The sequence below is a fragment of the Salmo salar genome, unplaced genomic scaffold (assembly GCF_905237065.1).
Source record: "Salmo salar unplaced genomic scaffold, Ssal_v3.1, whole genome shotgun sequence".
In the NCBI taxonomy this organism is placed as follows: domain Eukaryota; kingdom Metazoa; phylum Chordata; class Actinopteri; order Salmoniformes; family Salmonidae; genus Salmo; species Salmo salar.
Genome location: NW_025550373.1, coordinates 1 through 21,513, shown reverse-complemented (window position 1 = coordinate 21,513; position 21,513 = coordinate 1). Strand labels below are relative to the sequence as shown.

The 21,513-nt window shown below is 42.3% G+C and overlaps 2 protein-coding genes across 3 annotated transcripts; one reads left to right on the top strand and one right to left on the bottom strand.

Annotated features, from left to right (window-relative positions):
- Positions 1-2,784: 2,784 nt before the first annotated feature.
- Positions 2,785-7,189, bottom strand: LOC106573970 (uncharacterized). Its single transcript, XM_014149448.2, has 5 exons — positions 6,720-7,189; positions 6,071-6,388; positions 5,745-5,868; positions 5,151-5,190; positions 2,785-3,739 (listed from the first exon to the last, which is right to left on the bottom strand). Exons 1-5 carry the CDS (start codon positions 6,787-6,789, stop codon positions 3,647-3,649), a joined length of 645 nt encoding a protein of 214 aa, XP_014004923.1. The 5' UTR covers positions 6,790-7,189; the 3' UTR covers positions 2,785-3,646.
- Positions 7,190-12,283: 5,094 nt separating this feature from the next.
- Positions 12,284-18,700, top strand: LOC106575848 (aspartyl aminopeptidase; the record flags this gene model as incomplete). Of its 2 annotated transcripts, XM_045713730.1 has the most annotated exon segments (11): positions 12,284-12,534; positions 13,961-14,106; positions 14,464-14,554; positions 15,000-15,088; positions 15,225-15,338; positions 15,576-15,701; positions 15,874-15,998; positions 16,278-16,362; positions 18,089-18,196; positions 18,277-18,354; positions 18,617-18,700. In XM_045713730.1, coding segments are annotated over 10 exon segments (906 nt in total), but the record flags the coding sequence as incomplete, so codon positions are not given.
- Positions 18,701-21,513: the final 2,813 nt, after the last annotated feature.

Here is a 21,513-nt window from a genome sequence, read left to right as displayed (position 1 = left end):
GTCTCCGCTGTTCCATTAGGTGCTTTTTTTAATCTGTTTTTTAAATCAAATTTTACTGCTTGCATGAGTTGCTTGATGTGGAATAGTGTTAGATCTGGTCCTCCAGGTTAATAACAGGAAATTAACCTACCCAGTGCTATGTTAATGATATTACAAATTATTATTATCATTCAATTATTACCTTGTATATACCAATGCCTTATTGATACATTTGCAACAGGGCAATAAAGTTCTGGGGCCTCATTTATAAACCCTTCATACTTATAAAATGGACTGTGCTCCAGTAGGGGTACGTGGGTACAATCACCTATGTGCTTGTCACGACTTCCACCGAAGGTGGTTCCTCTCCCTGTTCGGGCGGCGCTCGGCGTCGCCGGCCTACTAGCCATCACCGATCCTTTTTTCCTTTTCCGTTTGTTTTGTCTGTGGTTCTTTCACACCTGGTTTCATTTGCCTTCATTTCTGTGTGTATAATTACCCCTGTTGCCTGCCTAGGTTTGTGTGGGATTATTTCTTGTGATGTTGCTCATTAAGGTTGTGCCTTATTTGTTTTCACGTATTTATACCAAGTGTGTATACGTTTAGGAGCGTTGTTTTTTCCCCCTCCTTCCGTGAGTAACTGGTTTCTCTGTTGTCGAGGGCGTTTATTTTGGTATTGTACCTGACCTGTATGTTTGTGGACTTGCCTATTAAATAACGCATCTCGGACATCTCTGCTCTCCTGCGCTTGACTCCTTCACCTACCTCTAAACACACGCTCGTCACAGTGCTGTAATAATTGCATTTATTGCGCTATAACCTGTGAGTTAATTTGCCTTGACACCGTGATATAAAGGCCGAGATAATAAGAAGACACAGTGGCAGAATAAATTAAACCACACTTTTGTTTAATTACAAAACCGGAGAGCTACATCTATCTGGTGAAGTCTACAAATGTCAGAATGTGCGCAACTGGTTTAAGGGAAGTCAGGTGCAGGAGAGCAGAGAAGGGTGATAACAGGTGCACTTTATTCAGGCCCAAGGAAAAGGGCGAATAACGCACAAAGTACACCACAGGTACAATGAACAAAAACACGGGTAAAACACATACCCGGCGCAAACCAGTCTGATGCGAAACACACGTAACAAACAATTCCCCCCACAGACATGGGGGAAACAGAGGGTAATATAAAATTAGTCTGATGAGGGAATGTATACCAGGTGTGCGGGAAAACAAGACAAAACAAATGGAAAATTAAAGGTGGAGCGGCAATGGCTAGAAGACCGGTGACGTCGACCGCCGCCCGAACAAGGAGAGGGACCGACTTCCACTATTCCAGCACCATTTCAACATCAACATCTAATCACCTATGCTTAGTCTAATAGTGATAACTAAAAGATATCCAGAACCATTTAGTCCAATCAACGTAAGCTAAATATGCAGTAGCTGTCCATAGGACTGTTTTTTGTGTGTGTGAGTGTGCATGCAAGTAGAAAAAACATGTTGACTCACCCTACTTGTAGAGAAACGCCAATGCCATCCTCCTCTTTCATGTTGCTTAAATGGTCTATGACTCTGTCATACAGTACACGCTTTTAGTTTTTGTCCTAGGCTACCTAGCTAAAATACTTGCTCACTAGACTAACTTCCTTTCATGGACAACAATACACCAGGCCAGCTAGTTAACATTAACCTAATACATCTAGCTACATGTTGAACTTCCATCCTCTCAAGCCAGGGGCACAATATATTAATTAATGGTTGGATCACAATCTCTGTTATAATCATTGGCCTGTATGGAGAATTGAGTAAAACCGCAACTCTAAATCTCCATCCATGGCTAATTTAGGAAAGGGCAGATTTTTAGCTAGCTAGTAGGCCAACCGGAGTACAAGAACACAACGAGATGCAACAATTCACGTTTTTTTCTGTCAATAAAGACGTTTGGCTTGTGATGTGATTGGTCTGAAGCCAAATCCAAACTGGATTCCCTTGACACGTTTATTTTATATTTTTGTGCACCAGGACCATTCACAGCTGAATGATGAGCATTTTCAGGTGGAGCTTTAACGCTCTTTCACGCACATACAGTTTCAAGACAGGTCTGATTTATAATGGGAAACATGCACGTGCGCAGTCTTCTCAGAAATGTCACACGCATATATTTAGTGTGAAATTTACGCAATGGTTATAAATGAGGCCCCTGTGGTTTGTGAGGGAGTCTGTGAGAGGATTTTGCAACTATAACATTTATGTCAACTGTGACTTTCGTTATCACACTGTAGCAATTTAAAGGTAACTGAATTCCAGTTAAGTAAGCAGAGATAATATACACCATCAGACCAAACACTGTGTAGAAACACTTTGACACTTATGCCTATGCTGTCTGCTCAGACTGAGTACAGAACTCAACGTCTATCCAACGTTAGTTGTTCAATAGAGAAATTAAGTAAAACTTGGGTTGACCAGTTATAATGGACCTTGAGAGCTGAGAGGAGGAAGTGGTGCTGTTTTTTAGCTTCTACCTGTCTTACTGTTTCACAGAAACACTTGGACCTCTGCTAGTGCATCTTAGTCTTTGCAATGCACCACAGAGAGGCCAAATTATTAACTACAGACACCTCAACAGGTCCACTTCCTTCTTTAGACACAAACAATGATAGATTCTGCACCACCATAAGGCTGAAGGGTTCTTATATTATATGAGCCTGATGTAGATAATGGTTTGTTTTCCTCTAGAGTGTACATGCTAGGTTAGATACATATAGTCCATACTGTATACATATTACTATAGAGGTCATGGATCTGTTTGGAAATGAAGTTTTAATGAAGGGTTTAGTTTTGTCGTTACATCTCTTCACTTAAACATGTCATTAATGAGGCCTACATGATTAATGGAGATGGAACATTGAAAGCAAGGAAAATACATTGTTTGAAGCATGTTGTGATGATGACTGTAAATCTCTACTGCTGTAGGTAATATCTTTTACAAATGCAATACACTTACACCATGGTGGAAATGCACATGATCACATCTGTCCACTGGAACATTGGTTCTACGTAACTGATATCATCTGTCCACAGGAACATTGGTTCTACGTAACTGATATCATCTGTCCACAGGAACATTGGTTCTACGTAACTGATATCATCTGTCCACAGGAACATTGGTTCTACGTAACTGATATCATCTGTCCACAGGAACATTGGTTCTACGTAACTGATATCATCTGTCCACAGGAACATTGGTTCTACGTAACTGATATCATCTGTCCACAGGAACATTGGTTCTACGTAACTGATATCATCTGTCCACAGGAACATTGGTTCTACGTAACTGATATCATCTGTCCACAGGAACATTGGTTCTACTTGGTTCTACGTAACATAATGTGCAGGATTCATACAGTAAGTGTTGATATTTACAGCAACAGAAGACGATCTACAGTAAAGGACCTATTCAGCCAGGTGTCAGTAACCAATCAATGGAACTATATAAAGTCAGTGTATCAGCTGTAAAAATAGGGGCATTACAGTAATCAAGATATACAGTAAATGGATATACTGTACAGTTGTATATCCAGGGCTGGTGAAATACTATTTAACCGCTAGTGATAGAAAAAAGTGTCTAATGCCCTGTTGTCATTGGTCAACAGTGCCAGAGGGTCAGGGGTTAGAATGTGTCAGCTGCAGAGTTGAGTAAAGCCCATTGTCTCTCCTTGTGAACGTGCAGTAGGGTTCAATGTCCTGTTGCTCCTCCTATAAAGACATTAACAATATGTCACCATATTACACTGTAAAATCTCATATGGGGCTGTGGAAATATTTGGAAATGTTGGAAAATTCAATTGAAAATATGAAAGAGCATAGTCTGCAGATGCCTTACGACTCCAGGTAACAGCAAGCAATAACAGCCCTGACAGTATTATAACTACAGGTAACAGAGTAAGCAACTACAGCCCTGACAGTATTATAACTACAGGTAACAGAACAAGCAACAACAGCCCTGACAGTATTATAACTACAGGTAACAGAACAAGCAACAACAGCCCTGACAGTATTATAACTACAGGTAACATCAAGCAACAACAGCCCTGACAGTATTATAACTACAGGTAACATCAAGCAGTAACAGCCCTGACAGTATTATAACTACAGGTAACAGAACAAGCAACAACAGCCCTGACAGTATTATAACTACAGGTAACAGCAAGCAGTAACAGCCCTGACAGTATTATAACTACAGGTAACAGAGCAAGCAACTACAGCCCTGACAGTATTATAACTACAGGTAACATCAAGCCATAACAGCCCTGACAGTATTATAACTACAGGTAACAGAACAAGCAACAACAGCCCTGACAGTATTATAACTACAGGTAACAGCAAGCAGTAACAGCCCTGACAGTATTATAACTACAGGTAACAGAACAAGCAACAACAGCCCTGACAGTATTATAACTACAGGTAACAGAGCAAGCAACTACAGCCCTGACAGTATTATGACTACAGGTAACAGAACAAGCAGTAACAGCCCTGACAGTATTATAACTACAGGTAACAGAGCAAGCAACTACAGCCCTGACAGTATTATAACTACAGGTAACATCAAGCAATAACAGCCCTGACAGTATTATAACTACAGGTAACAGAACAAGCAACAACAGCCCTGACAGTATTATAACTACAGGTAACATCAAGCAATAATAGCCCTGACAGTATTATAACTACAGGTAAGAGCAAGCAACAACAGCCCTGACAGTATTATAACTACAGGTAACATCAAGCAACAACAGCCCTGACAGTATTATAACTACAGGTAACATCAAGCAATAACAGCCCTGACAGTATTATAACTACAGGTAACATCAAGCAATAACAGCCCTGACAGTATTATAACTACAGGTAACATCAAGCAGTAACAGCCCTGACAGTATTATAACTACAGGTAACATCAAGCAATAACAGCCCTGACAGTATTATAACTACAGGTAACATCAAGCAATAACAGCCCTGACAGTATTATAACTACAGGTAACATCAAGCAATAACAGCCCTGACAGTATTATAACTACAGGTAACATCAAGCAATAACAGCCCTGACAGCCTTACGACTACAGGTAACATCAAGCAATAACAGCCCTGACAGAAAATAGTGTTGTTGCATCACCTCTTTAAAGGTGTACACTGCTTTCTGCTGTGTTTTCCCGCTGTGTAAAAGAAGAGAAGACCAGTGAATGAATGTAGCATAACATGGTTTTACACAGCAGATGCTTTCTGGAACAAAATGTTTCGTATGTGTGTGTTTGTGCGTGGCTGCGTGTATGATTTTTTCCGACACTCATTTTTGACAAGGCTGGAAGTGAGAAGCCTCAACAGTTCAGTTATTAGTGAGCTACAAGAACCTTATCGAGTCAGACTTGAATGTAGGTCAAGTAGCCTATATCATACATCAGGGTATTTCATATGATCTCAGTTAGATCTGTTTATACTCTCTTGACAGTTCTTTGTCACTCATAGTCACACCATTTGAAATTTAGTTGGCAAGAGAGCACAAACATATATTGGACCTACAGTATAGTCTACCACATATTTCTGAGGCCCATAGTTCTCTATATGAATTGTAGATCAGATTGCCATTTGAGATTGAACTTACAGTATATTATTACAGTACCTCCATAACAAAGGAATTGATTAATTAAATTACCAAATATGTAAAATACCCATCAACTTATCTTTTAACAAGCTAATAAGAATCTCTTACTTGAGATGACATTTCCTCATGATTATTCCAACGAGGACAGCGACAGCTACAAATCCTGCAAAGGCTGTTATTATTATGAAATGGAAAGGACGTAAGAATGAAAGTTTGTTTGTGTCATGGGAACCTGAAAAAGAAAAGAGAAGAACTCATTGTGATCCTATATGACTTGTTTCTCTTCCTCCACTCTGGTCATTTACATTGTTGACAGATGCTCAATTTGAAGACTATTTTTGATACAATCCAGTTCACTGACATGGTAGATATTACTGAATGAGACCAAACATTCACAGTACAAGCTACATGTGACACGCAAACCAAACACTTACCATTGACAGAAATATTGAGATACAAAAAATGTGTTCCTCCATTGTATACACAATCACAGGTGTAGTTCCCTTCATCAGATGGTTGTATGTTGGTGATGTGTAGAAACACTCTGTCATTCTCTGTCTGTAGTGTGACTCTGGGGTCACAAGTGCTGTTTGTAACATTTTTGTCAAACCGAAGAGACACTTGACACTCATTCCCACCACGTATCACTCTATCTATCTTACATATTACAAACGTCATGTCATGACTGGTTTGGTTTAGACAGGTAAGAGTGCCCAAATCTGCTCCTGTTTTCAATGTTTTCACTTGAATCTCTGTAAACATGAAGGGAAATGGTTTGTAAGTGTATTGTTTCATTTTAAATGTTTGTTTTGCATTGACTACCATTACAATTGCAATGCACAGTTTGTTGCATAAGAGAAAGGTGTGTGTGTGTGCATATATATATATATATATATATATATATATATATATATATATATATATTCTGACGCAAATGTTTCTGCTTCCATAAATGCAGTTCAGATTGTGCTGAGTAGAACTCCTATTCCTATACGAGGTAATGCTAATGCCGTTAAAATGTAACAAATGAAACATGAGGACTGACCTCTTCTCTTCTGTGTCTGATAAAAGGACAAATCTTACCTTCAAAGGCTGTGCACACACCCCACACCAGCTGAAGCAGAGAAAGCCCGAATGCAAATCTTCCACACATAATGACCAACTGCTGCCTAGTCTGACAGCAGAACAAAAGTCAAACTAAAACAAACCAAATTGATGGTCCTGTTGAAAGGTTTGAACCAGTTACATGATCTGGTGCTGGCCAAGAGGAGGAAGTGGTGCTGTGTAAATGTATTCTAGCTTCTATGTGTAACTTTCACAATGACAATACATCTGTTGGGCTGTGTCTAGGGGCTCTGCAGGGCAACCACCACGTATTGTATAACAATAAATACACATTTCAAGAGGTCCACTTCCTGCTCTAGAAACAGTGATATATTCTGACACCACCACAAGACTGAGGGGGGTTACAGTTGATGTCAGAAGTTTACATACACTGAGGTTGGAGTCATTACAACTCGTTTTTTAACCACTCCACAAATGTCTTGTTAACAAACTATAGTTTTGGCAAGTCTGTTAGGACATCTACTTTGTTTATGACACAAGTCATTTTTCCAACAATTGTTTACAGACAGATTATTTCACTTATAACTGACAGTACCACAATTCCAGTGGGTCAGATGTTTACATACACTAAATTGACTGTGCCTTTAAACAGCTTGGAAAATTCCAGAAAATGTCATGGCTTTAGAAGCTTCTGATAAAACACCATGAGACCACGCAGCCGTCATACCGCTCAGGAAGGATACGCGTTCTGTCTCCTAGAGATGAACATACTTCGGTGCAAAAAGTGCAAATCAATCCCAGAACAACAGCAAAGGACCTTGTGAAGATGCTGGAGGAAACAGGTACAAAAGTTTCTATATTCACAGTAAAACGAGTCCTATATCGACATAACCTGAAAGGCCGCTCAGCAAGGAAGAAGCCACTGCTCCAAAACATTTTACATTTACATTTTAGTCGACGCTCTTATCCAGAGCGACTTACAGTAGTGAATGCATACATTTCATTTCACACATTTTTAATTTTTTTGTACTGGTCCCCCGTGGGAATCAAACCCACAACCCTGGCGTTGCACACACCATGCTGGCGTTGCAAACACCATGCTCTACCAACTGAGCCACAGGGAAGACTACCATAAAAAAGCCAGACTATGGTTTGCAACTGCACATGGGGACAAAGATCGTACTTTTTGGAGAAATGTCCTCTGGTCTGATGAAACAAAAATAGAGCTGTTTGGCCATTGTCATATGCGTCGAAAGGGACAGACCAAAGCGCAGCGTGTTGAGTGCTCATCTTCTTTTAATAACGTATAAAGTGAACACTTAAACAAAATTAACAAAGCGAAATCGACAGTTCTGTAAGGTGCACAGACTATACAGAAAACAACCACCCAGAAACCCAAAGGAAAAAACAGGCTGCCTAAGTATGGCTTCCAATCAGAGACAATGAAAGACACCTGCCTCTGATTAGAAACCATACTCGGCCACACATAGAAAATGAACATAGAAAATGAAAACTCGAACAAATCCCCATGAAACAAACCAACCCCAAAACACACAAAAACAACACCCCCTGCCACGCCCTGACCATACTACAATGACAAATGACCCCTTTTACTGGTCAGGACGTGACAGGCCATAATGACCATAAATATGTTTGGAGGAAAAGGGGGAGGCTTGCAAGCCAAAGAACACCATCCCAACCGTGAAGCATGGGGATGGAAGCATCATGTTGTGGGGGTGCTTTGCTGCAGGAGGGACTGGTGTACTTCACAAAATAGATGGCATCATGAGGGAGTAAAATTATGTGGATATATTGAAGCAACATCTCAAGACATCAGTCAGGAAGTTAAAGCTTGGTCGCAAATGGGTCTTCCAAATGGACAAAGACCCCAAGCATACTTCCAAAGTTGTAACAAAATGGCTTAAGGACAACAAGGTCAAGGTATTGGAGTGGCCATCACAAAGCCCTGACCTCAATCCTATATAAAATGTGTGGGCAGAACTGAAAAATCGTGTGCCAGCAAGGAGGCCTACAAACCTGACTCAGTTACACCAGCTCTGTCAGGAGGAATGGACCAAAATTCACCCACCTTATTGTGGGAAGCTTGTGGAAGGCTACCCGAAACATTTGACCCAAGTTAAACAATTTAAAGGCAATGCTACCAAATACTAATTGAGTGGATGTAAACTTCTGACCCACTGGGAATGTGATGAAAGAAATAAAAGCTGAAATAAATCATTCTCTCTACTCTTATTCTGACATTTCACATTCGTAAAATAAAGTGGTGATCCTACCTGACCTAAGACAGGACATTTTCACTAGGATTAAATGTCAGGAATTGTAAAAAACTGAGTTTAAATATATTTGGCTAAGGTATGTAAACTTCTGACTTCAACTGTATACCAAGTGTATGTAAGTGATGGTTAGATCTGGTCCTCCAGGTTAATAACAGGAAATGAACCTACCCAGTGCTATGTTTATGATTGAACATTATTATAATCATTCAATTCAATTATTACCTTTTATATACACCAATACCTTTTTAATACATCTGCAGCAGGGCAATAAAGTCCAGGGGCCTCATTTATAAACCCTGCGTACTTATAAAATAGAGCCCAGAATGTGTGTGCACCAGTAGGGGTGCATTGGTAAAATCACTGGGGAAACCAATCGCAGAAAAAAAGCCATATTACAACCTATGTGTTGTGATAATTGCATTGTTTTCTCTGTAACCTGTTAGTTCATATGCCTTGACACTGTGATATACAGGCCGAGTCAATAAGAAGACAGTGGCAGAATAAATTCAACCACACCTTTGTTTAATGTTTCTTACATTTTCAGACTACTAAACAACTGTTGATTTAATGGAGAGTTACCGCAAGTCACAAAGAATAACAGGAGCTGCCTCCACTATTCCAGCATCATATTTCAACTTCAACATTTCAACATATAATCACCTATGCTTAGTCTAATACAGTGACAACTAAAAGATACCAAAAACGATTTAGTCTAATCAACATAAACTAAATATGCTGTGGCTGTCCATGGCACTGATTTCTGTGTGTGTGTGCAAGTAGAAAAAGCAGGTTGACTCACCCTACTTGTAGAGAAATAATGATGCCATCTTCCTCTTTCATGTTGCCTAAACGGTCTATCACTGTCATACAGTACACGCTTTTAGTTTTTGTTGTCCTAGGCTACCTGGCTAAAATACTTGCTCACTAGACTAACTTCCTTTCATGGACAACAATACACCAGGCCAGCTAGTTAACATTAACCTACTACATCTAGCTACATGTTGAACTTCCATCCTCTCAAGCCAGGGGCACAATATATTAATTAATGGTTGGATCACAATCTCTGTTATAATCATTGGCCTGTACGGATAATTAAGTAAAACCACAAGTCCAAATCCCTATCTCCATCCATGGCTAATTTGGGAAAGGGATGATTTTTAGCTAGCTAGTTAGCCACTGGAGTACAACAACACAACGAGATGCAACAATTCAAGCTTTTTTCTGTCAATAAAGACGTTTGGCTTGTGATGTGATTGGTCTGAAGCCAAATCCAAACTGGCTTCCCTTGACACCAGGACGATTCACACCTGAATGATGGACGTTTTCAAGTGGAGTTTTAATGGTCTTTCACTAGCGTACAGTTTCAGGACCGGTTTGATTTATAATGGGAAACATACTGATGCATGGCGTGCTCCAAGTTTATAAATCTCTATTTTTATAGGTGCGCAGTCTTTTCAGAAATGGCACCACACGCATATATTTAGTGTGAAATTTACACAACGGTTTTGAATGAGGACCCTGGAGTTTGTGAGGGAGGTAGTGAGGGAGTTTGAGGAGGTTGTGAGGGAGGTGGTGAGGGAGTTTGAGGAGGTTGTGAGGGAGGTTGTGAGGGAGGTTGAGGAGGTTGTGAGGGAGGTTGTGAGGGAGGTGGTGAGGGAGTTTGAGGAGGTTGTGAGGGAGGTTGTGAGGGAGAATGAGGAGGTTGTGAGGGAGGTTGTGAGGGAGGTCGTGAGGGAGTTTGAGGAGGTTGTGAGGGAGGTTGTGAGAGGTTTTGCAACTATAACATTTCTGTCAACTGTGACTTTCGTTATCACACTGTAGCAATTTAAAAGTGCTGTTGATATCACTTGTCTCAAACAGATATGAGACTTGACATTCAACCCCTCTACTTATCGTACATGTTACAAATAATATGTTAAGTGTTAGGTTTGGACAGATTAAAGATCTGCTCTTCCTTTTTTCAATGTTTTCACTTGTGTCTCTGTAAACAGGAAGGGAAACAATTGTGGGTGTACTGTTTCATGGGATTGGTTGACTTGAGCATGAATAGCGAAGTGAAAATGTATTTTGAGTTGACCAAGTGCATCAAAACTGCAAAGCGAAAGATGTATAATAAACAATAATACTGTTCTTACTCAGTTAACATTGTCCTGAGTTACCCTTCTATTGTTAGAAAAGGTTTGAATCTTAACAGAAATGCCGCCAACATTTAAAAAAATCTTAGGACATGTAAGCTTCCCTTTTTTTGTGTTGCTTCTACATGCTGTGTATATTGAGAAAACAACTCTTACCTTGAGGATTGGTGCACACACCCCATATCAGCAGAAGCAGAGCAAGACTGAAAGCACATAATGACCAGCAGCAGAACGAAAAGCTAGGCCAATATGTTCTGCTCAGACCCACAGCAGAACAAAACTCAAACTAAAGCAAACCAAAGTGATGGTCCTTGACCTGGTTTGACCCAGTCGCAAACTCTCTTAAATGTGCTATCCAAGAGGAGGAAGTGGTGCTGTGTAAATGTGTTCTAGCTTCTATGTGTGACTTTCACAATGACAATACATATTTTGGGCTGTATCTAGGGGCTCTACAGTGCACAGGAGGCTGCTGAGGGGAGGACGGCTCACAATAATGGCTGGGATGGAGTAAATGGAATGGTATCAACCAGATGGAAAATGTGTTTGTGTTCGATTCCATTCATTCTGTTCCAGCCATTACTATGAGCCATTCCTCCCCAATTAAGGTGCCACCAGCTGCCTGTGATGCAGTGCAACCACCACAGATAATAAACTATGTGTCAAGAGGTCCACCTCCTTCTCCAGCAACAGTGATAGATTCTGACACCACCACAAGACTGAGGGGGGTTATATCAAGTGTATGTAAGTGATGGTTAGATCTGGATTTCCAGATTAATAACAGGAAAACCTATCAAGTGCTATGTTTCTGTTTATGATATAACATTAGTATAATCATTCATTTAAATGATTACCTTAATAAATGCCCTATTGACACACAGCAGAGCAACACATGATTTGAATTTAAGGGAGTTTGTGAGAGGGTGTGAGGATTTTGCACTGTGGCACTGCTGAGTGCTGATATTCATTTTACTGATCAAATACACATATTTTATTAGCATCACATTTAGGCTATCTACATCACACTAAAGGTCTCACTTCTAAAAAACAATGCATTCTTCCTCTCATGAGAAACCGCAAGGTACAGTTTCTAAGGTTAAGTAGTCATCTGCGCCTCCCCCCTAATGTGTGGTGTGTTCTCACTTCTCAAACCCCATAACAGACGAAACATGGCAGTGAAGTATAATATTGTCTTGCGGCGAGCTGCTCTATTAAAGCCACAGTCTCGCGTGGCTATCTTCAGTGACAAGCTGAAGACTCTTCTGGTTGCCTTTTGACACCTTGGCGGAATGCGAACGAAATTAGGCTCGAGCGATGTTTCTGTAGGCTACTGCGATGGCAGAGTTTGCAAAACAAATCCCCTCCCAATTGAAACAAATAATAATCATGATATCATTCTGCCAGGTAGGCATATTTTGTAGTTAACATTTAATTGAGAATGTTAGTGGGAAAGCCTTTCTATCTACTCATAAGACAGTTGCAGTATCATTAGTAGTTTATCGCTAACTGACTACACAAAGTGATAAACGCCCGCGCACGCACACAAATACCCATGCTGTTGCTTCTTCAGAAAGCTGTATAATACACTATTGTTTTTTAAACATTCAATTATTGTAACATTATTTGTCTGCCTGTTGAGGGTGACAGTTTGGTGCTCATCTTTCTGCTTCCACGCAATATAGTCCAGTGGATAAATTAAATAATTGTACAATTTTATAATACAAGTATCAAACTTGGTACACTAATACTTCCTTTAAGGACTATTTTAAAGATTGGAGGCAGTCTGGGAAGCCTGTCAATCAACCAGGACTGATATTTTAATAAAATGGCTGACATCTGGATTTCCTGTTAGAAGAAAATAGGGTATAGAAACAGAGTCGCACACTCCATACGTATAACCTCCCAGTAATTTATTGAGTAGTTAACACCAACTTTTCAGCATCACTGTGCCTTCTTCAGGATAAAATAGGGTAAAATCATTCCAAACAATATACAAATTGCTAATGTTATCTACCCACTAAATAAATCCCACAGGTAATATAGAAAGTAATTCTGATCATAAAGTACTCTTAAGAGTTCGCCAAATTTCAGTTTGTGACAAAACAAGCAAGTATAGTGCAAAGAATCATTGTACCATCTGAACCGCTATTAAATATATTTTCCATAACCAAACATATTGTATTTACAGCTGTTTGAAGCTGGTGTACAAAACCGAAAGTAAAAGACGTAACAACTAAATTTAAGAATGGGAAGCATAGAAATAGCTCACATAGAACAGATCTGCCGCATCTTTGACTTGCTTTCAATGAGAATGACAGATCATTTCTATGTGAATTAGGTCTGGTCCTCCCAAACGTTACATATTGCATGTTTAATAGGGGTCATTTTGAGGTCCTTTTGACCACAGCTAGGTAATGTCTAAATAAGTAATTTTGGTTATTAACTGATTTTGTCCATTAGTCCCCTGGTGGTAATTTCCAATATGGCCACCAACCAGCTGCATGCATGGGGAGATATTGGACTAGATTCACATGACGATATCTCCATAAATAATTGATACATACAGCCCATTGATGGTTTAAAATGTTTGAGGGGTCTGGAAACACAATAAAATGGCGCAGAAATGCCATATATATGTATCCTTTAAACTTTTTGTAGAGAAGTGGGGAAAACTGATCCCTGGTTGACTGTCATGCTTCCCAAACTGCCTCCAATCTTTAAAATGTTCCTTAAGGTGTCTAGTATTAGTGGGCCAAGTTTGATGCTTGGAACGATCATGTGTATAATGTATTTGGTTCTTATCCACTGTTTGTTTCACTTTCACCTCCAGGCCAGCAGAGGGCAATACCACGTTCCCCTCCCCTCAAATTACCCATTGTTAGTTTCTACATCGGTGGTCTTTATCAAATCTGTCAGATTTCTCGGGTGCTGTACACCGGGTACAGAGTTTAAAAGTCTAGTTAAACATTTATGCAGGTAAGCGCCATAAATTATGATTTTGCAGTCGGGTTATTAAGAGGTGTAGCTAGCTCAGAGCGTACTGATTTGACTTTTAGAAGCTGCGTTTGCTGTGTCTAAGGTTTACATTGCAATGTGTTGGCTAGCTAACGTAGCTAATTTAGCTAGCCAGTATTAGCCTGCTGTCTAATTCTTCACTCAGCTAAACGTGTATTCTGTTTTTGGACTAGCCACACAGTCGTTTGTCATGTTATGACACTGCTTCTTGCTAAATTGTATTTTGCTTGCTGTTCAGCAATATCTCTTTCTGTTTTGCTTCCCAATGCAATGCTGTGTCAGTCATGGCATGTAACGTTATCCTTCTGCTTTCACTAGTCACTGATCATGAAAAGTTCAAAGGAAGCTGTGCAGACTGCTGCCAAGGAGTTCCTCCAGTTCGTGAACAAAGGAGTGTCTCCATACCACGGTAAGAACCCCAATCATTCTAGGACTGGTAGTTTGATGGTTAAAGAAATGGTGTCCGTGCTACAGGTTCAGAACAATGGCAATATAATATTTAGTAGGCATGTAGCTGTCAAGAGCATGTAACCAAATGCAGTGGGAGACTATTCCAACCTAACTTGAATGGACCTTGATCTTTAAATAAGATAGATATCTTGCAGGCGGATGTCCTCTTTCTGAGCCTGTACTGATGCCAGTTTTGTTGTGCAGCTAACCTTTGCACTCTGATCCATGTACAGTCCGTTCACACTATCCTTGGCCTAGATCCCTCCTGAGCTGTCTTAAAGCCACCCTCTTATCAGACATTTAATTCATATGTCCCCTGGTTGCACAGGTTGTAACTCATAAAAGGAACGAGGTGGCTTGAAGTGAATGTCCTGCTCTTTTCACTCTGTCCTATGTGTGAGCAGTGGTTGAGGAGTGTAAGTCTCGTCTGCTGGGGGCTGGCTTCACTGAGCTGAAGGAGACTGAGCAGTGGAACATCAAGCCTGCCAGTAAGGTCAGTCAGTACATGGAGGTTCCAGTCCCACACTGATCTACACAGCTTTATAGGGCTTCATCATATAGGGATCAAATAATATTTTCCTGTCAAACTGTGTTTGATTGAGAACTAACTACTCCTCTTCTCTGAACAGTACTTTGTGACCCGTAACTACTCCTCCATCATCGCTTTTGCTGTGGGCGGACATTTCCAGCCAGGCAATGGCTTCACTATGATTGGAGCACACACAGACAGCCCCTGTCTGAGGGTAAGGATGAAATTCTACACTGGGCAAAGAACTGAGCTGTGTTTGTTAGGGACAAAATGTTTTGAAACCGTCAGGTAATGTCTGAAATATTTTAGTTTTCTGATGCCAAACTATTTGCTAAGGTGTACCCTACTGAACACGACCCAGGGCTAACACCGCCAACCACTGGGGATAGTATGTCATACTTGTATTTGGTCGCTAACTTGACACCCTTCTCTCTCTGTGTGGTTGATTCAGATTAAGCCACGGTCCAAGAAGACCAAACAGGGCTGTCTGCAGGTCGGGGTGGAGTGCTACGGAGGAGGAATCTGGAACACCTGGTTCGACCGTGATCTGACCATCGCCGGTCGTGTTATGGTCAAGGTATGGCAATGTAACCCTACCGATCTAACCCTTCATTCACCGGTGAAACATTAAGGTTGGCCCATTCTTTGGTTTCTGAACTTGACTGAACTATGTGTTGAAGTGTGTCTGGAGAATGACAGTGTTTTCTTTGAGGACCTTACGTGGGAGTTGTTGTGTTGTTGTGGTGCAGACTGGAGATAAGCTGGTCCATCGTCTGGTTCACGTGCCCCGGCCGATCATGAGGATCCCCCACCTGGCCATCCACCTCCAGAGGGACATCAACGACTCCTTCGGCCCCAACAAGGAGAACCACCTGTAAGTCCCGGATTGCATCTCAACAGTCTTAACTGGCTCCCTCTCCTTGCCACCTCTCCTTGCCGCCTCTCCTCCATCTACTGATCTGACGACAGGACAGGTGAAGGCAGTATGGCAGGAATTTGCTTTCACCTGTTCTGTTCTTTCAGTGCAGTTGAAGGGGAGGAGACCAGGAGCGGAGGCTGCTTGAGACTATTGAGATACACCCCTCATGGGAACCAGGAGAACAAACATGAATTGGACAGAGAAATAAGCGTTTAGTTACTGTGTGTGTGACAGAGTGCCCATCCTAGCCACTGCTGTCCAGGAGGAGTTGGAGACTGGCTGCTGTTCCACTGGGGATGCCTGCGACGCCACCACTGTTGTAAGACTCTAACTATCCATATCTCTCACTGTACAGTATGGCCAAAAGTTTTGAGAATGACACAAATATAAATTTCCACAAAGTTTGCTGCTTCAGTGTCTTTAGATATTTTTGTCAGATATTACTACGGAATACTGAAGTATAATTACAAGCATTTCATAAGTGTCAAAGGCTTTTATTGACAATTACATGAAGTTGATGCAAAGAGTCAATATTTTCAGTGTTGACCCTTCTTTTTTTCAAGACCTCTGCAATCCGCCCTGGCATGCTGTCAATTAACTTCTGGGCCACATCCTGACTGATGGCAGCCCATTCTTGCATAATCAATGCTTGGAGTTTGTCAGAATTTGTAGGTTTTTGTTTGTCCAACCGCCTCTTGATGATTGACCACAAGTTCTCAATGGGATTAAGGTCTGGGGAGTTTCCTGGCCATGGACCCAAAATATCGATGTTTTGTTCCTCGAGCCACTTAGTTATCACTTTTGCCTTATGGCAAGGTGCTCCATCATGTTGGAAAAGGCATTGTTCGTCACCAAACTGTTCCTGGATGGTTGGGAGAACTTGCTCTCGGAGGATGTGTTGGTACCATTCTTTATTCATGGCTGTGTTCTTAGGCAAAATTGGGAGTGAGCACACTCCCTTGGCTGAGAAGTAACCCCACACATGAATGGTCTCAGGATGCTTTACTGTTGGCATGACACAGGACCGATGGTAGCGCTCACCTTGTCTTCTCCGGACAAGCTTTTTTCCGGATGCCCCAAACAATCGGAAAGGGGATTCATCAGAGAAAATGACTTTATCCCAGTCCTCAGCAGTCCAATCCATGTACCTTTTGCAGAATATCAGTCTGTCCCTGATGTTTTTCCTGGAGAGAAGTGGCTTCTTTGCGGCCCTTCTTGACACCAGGCCATCCTCCAAAAGTCTTTGCCTCACTGTGCGTGCAGATGAACTCGCACCTGCAGGCTGCCATTCCTGAGCAAGTTCTGTACTGGTGGTGCCCCGATCCCGCAGCTGAATCAACTTTAGGAGACGGTCCTGGCGCTTGCTGGACTTTCTTGGGCGCCCTGAAGACTTCTTCACAATAATTGAACCGCTCTCCTTGAAGTCCGATAAATGGTTGATTTAGGTGCAATCTTACTGGCAGCAATATCCTTGCCTGTGAAGCCCTTTTTGTGCAAAGCAATGATGATGACATGTGTTTCCTTGCAGGTAACCATGGTTGACAGAGGAAGAACAATGATTCCAAGCACCACCCTCCTTTTGAAGCTTCCAGTCTGTTATTCGAACTCAATCAGCATGACAGAGTGATCTCCAGCCTTGTCCTCGTCAACCCTCACACCTGTGTTAACGAGAGAATCACTGACATGATGTCAGCTGGTCCTTTTGTGGCAGGGCTGAAATGCAGTGGAAATGTTTTTGGGGGATTCAGTTCATTTGCGTGGCAAAGAGGGACTTTGAAATTAATTGCAATTCATCTGATCACTCTTCATAACATTCTGGAGTATATGCAAATTGCCATCATACAAACTGAGGCAGCAGACTGTGAAAATGTAGATTTGTGTCATTCTCAACTTTTGGCCACGACTGTACACTCTACAGTACTAGATACAGTTATACACAGTCCAGTGTACCCCGCATGCACACACTAATCAATCACTTGCCTTACTCAACTTCAGTAGGCCTTCAGTACGTTTCTCCATCTCTCCCCTCTCTCTCACTCTTCCAGGCAGAGAAGCACCACCCGACCCTGGTCAAGGTGCTGTGTTCAGAGCTGGACGTTCAGCCTGAGGCCCTGCTGGACTTTGAGCTGTGTCTGGCTGACACTCAGCCAGGGGTGAGTCTCGTCTCAACACCTCCTCCCCCTCTGTTAATGACATCGATAACAGATTACTGACGTGTGTGTTTGCTGTGTAGGCAATTGGAGGTGTGTTTGAAGAGTTCATCTACTCCCCCCGTCTGGACAACCTCCACAGCTGCTACTGTGCCCTACAGGTGAGTCTCCTCTCTCCTCTGTTCCAACTCAACACTCCACCTCCAGACACTAACAACAGGTCTCCTTCTCAAACTACATAAAGATCTGAGAGTAGGAACCTCACATCTTTTCCTCCAGCGTGTTTGAGGGGGACGAGAGGAATCGGAACATGACTACCACCATAATGTGAACGTCCTCTTTAACCTTACCATTCATTCTACTTCCTCTTTAACCTTAACCTTCATTCCCCTAACCTTTACCCTCTTTTCCTCTGTCCACTAGGCTCTGATGGACTCCTGCATCTCTGGAGACTCTTTGGCCACAGACCCCAACATCAGGATGGTGACTCTGTTTGACAATGAAGAGGTCAGTACCCCAGTCCTGTGTTGGCTAAATTCCTTCTGTGTAGAGCTTCTCCTTATCACTGGCCTATAGCTAGGAACTATAACTAGAGCCCAGAGTTGTCTGGTGGTCAGGAAAACCCCCTGGGAACATATTCACAAAGTATCTCTAAGGAGTGCTGATATATGATCAGGTTCACCCTCTAATTGTAATTTAAAAGGTACAACTGATCATAGATCAGCACTCCTACTCTGAGATGTTTTGTCAATATGGGCCCTGACCCTCTGTATATCTAACCCAGGGCTCTCCGACCCTGTTTCTGGAGAGATACCATCCTGTAGGTTTAGACTCCAACCCTGTTCCTGGAGAGATGCTATCCTGTAGGTTTATACTCCAACCCTGTTCCTGGAGAGATACCATCCTGTAGGTTTATACTCCAACCCTGTTCCTGGAGAGATACCCTCCTGTAGGTGTATACTCCAACCCTGTTCCTGGAGAGATACCATCCTGTAGGTTTATACTCCAACCCTGTTCCTGGAGAGATGCTATCCTGTAGGTTTATACTCCAACCCTGTTCCTGGAGAGATACCATCCTGTAGGTTTATACTCCAACCCTGTTCCTGGAGAGATACCATCCTGTAGGTTTATACTCCAACCCTGTTCCTGGAGAGATACCATCCTGTAGGTTTATACTCCAACCCTGTTCCTGGAGAGATACCATCCTGTAGGTTTATACTCCAACCCTGTTCCTGGAGAGAGACCCTCCTGTAGGTTTATACTCCAACCCTGTTCCTGGAGAGATACCCTCCTGTAGGTTTATACTCCAACCCTGTTCCTGGAGAGATACCCTCCTGTAGGTTTATACTCCAACCCTGTTCCTGGAGAGATACCCTCCTGTAGGTTTATACTCCAACCCTGTTCCTGGAGAGATACCCTCCTGTAGGTTTATACTCCAACCCTGTTCCTGGAGAGATACCATCCTGTAGGTTTATACTCCAACCCTGTTCCTGGAGAGATACCATCCTGTAGGTTTATACTCCAACCCTGTTCCTGGAGAGATACCATCCTGTAGGTTTATACTTCAACCCTGTTCCTGGAGAGATACCATCCTGTAGGTTTATACTCCAACCCTGTTCCTGGAGAGATACCATCCTGTAGGTTTATACTCCAACCCTGTTCCTGGAGAGATACCCTCCTGTAGGTTTATACTCCAACCCTGTTCCTGGAGAGATACCCTCCTGTAGGTTTAGACTCCAACCCTGTTCCTGGAGAGATACCCTCCTGTAGGTTTATACTCCAACCCTGTTCCTGGAGAGATACCCTCCTGTAGGTTTATACTCCAACCCTGTTCCTGGAGAGATACCATCCTGTAGGTTTATACTCCAACCCTGTTCCTGGAGAGATGCTATCCTGTAGGTTTATACTCCAACCCTGTTCCTGGAGAGATACCCTCCTGTAGGTTTATACTCCAACCCTGTTCCTGGAGAGATGCTATCCTGTAGGTTTATACTCCAACCCTGTTCCTGGAGAGATGCTATCCTGTAGGTTTATACTCCAACCCTGTTCCTGGAGCGATGCTATCCTGTAGGTTTATACTCCAACCCTGTTCCTGGAGAGACACCCTCCTGTAGGTTTATACTCCAACCCTGTTCCTAGAGAGATACCCTCCTGTAGGTTTATACTCCAACCCTGTTCCTGGAGAGATGGCCTCCTGTAGGTTTATACTCCAACCCTGTTCCTGGAGAGATACCCTCCTGTAGGTTTATACTCCAACCCTGTTCCTGGAGAGATACCATCCTGTAGGTTTATACTCCAACCCTGTTCCTGGAGAGATACCATCCTGTAGGTTTAGACTCCAACCCTGTTCCTGGAGCGATACCATCCTGTAGGTTTATACTCCAACCCTGTTCCTGGAGAGATACCCTCCTGTAGGTTTATACTCCAACCCTGTTCCTGGAGAGATACCATCCTGTAGGTTTATACTCCAACCCTGTTCCTGGAGCGATGCTATCCTGTAGGTTTATACTCCAACCCTGTTCCTGGAGAGATGCTATCCTGTAGGTTTATACTCCAACCCTGTTCCTGGAGAGATACCATCCTGTAGGTTTATACTCCAACCCTGTTCCTGGAGCGATGCTATCCTGTAGGTTTATACTCCAACCCTGTTCCTGGAGAGATGCTATCCTGTAGGTTTATACTCCAACCCTGTTCCTAGAGAGATACCCTCCTGTAGGTGTATACTCCAACCCTGTTCCTGGAGAGATACCCTCCTGTAGGTTTATACTCCAACCCTGTTCCTGGAGAGATACCCTCCTGTAGGTTTATACTCCAACCCTGTTCCTGGAGAGAGACCATCCTGTAGGTTTATACTCCAACCCTGTTCCTGGAGAGATGCTATCCTGTAGGTTTATACTCCAACCCTGTTCCTGGAGAGATACCCTCCTGTAGGTTTATACTTCAACCCTGTTCCTGGAGAGATACCATCCTGTAGGTTTATACTCCAACCCTGTTCCTGGAGAGATACCCTCCTGTAGGTTTATACTCCAACCCTGTTCCTGGAGAGATGGCCTCCTGTAGGTTTATACTCCAACCCTGTTCCTGGAGAGATACCGTCCTGTAGGTTTATACTCCAACCCTGTTCCTGGAGAGATACCATCCTGTAGGTTTATACTCCAACCCTGTTCCTAGAGAGATACCATCCTGTAGGTTTATACTCCAACCCTGTTCCTGGAGAGATACCATCCTGTAGGTTTATACTCCAACCCTGTTCCTGGAGAGATACCCTCCTGTAGGTTTATACTCCAACCCTGTTCCTGGAGAGATGCTATCCTGTAGGT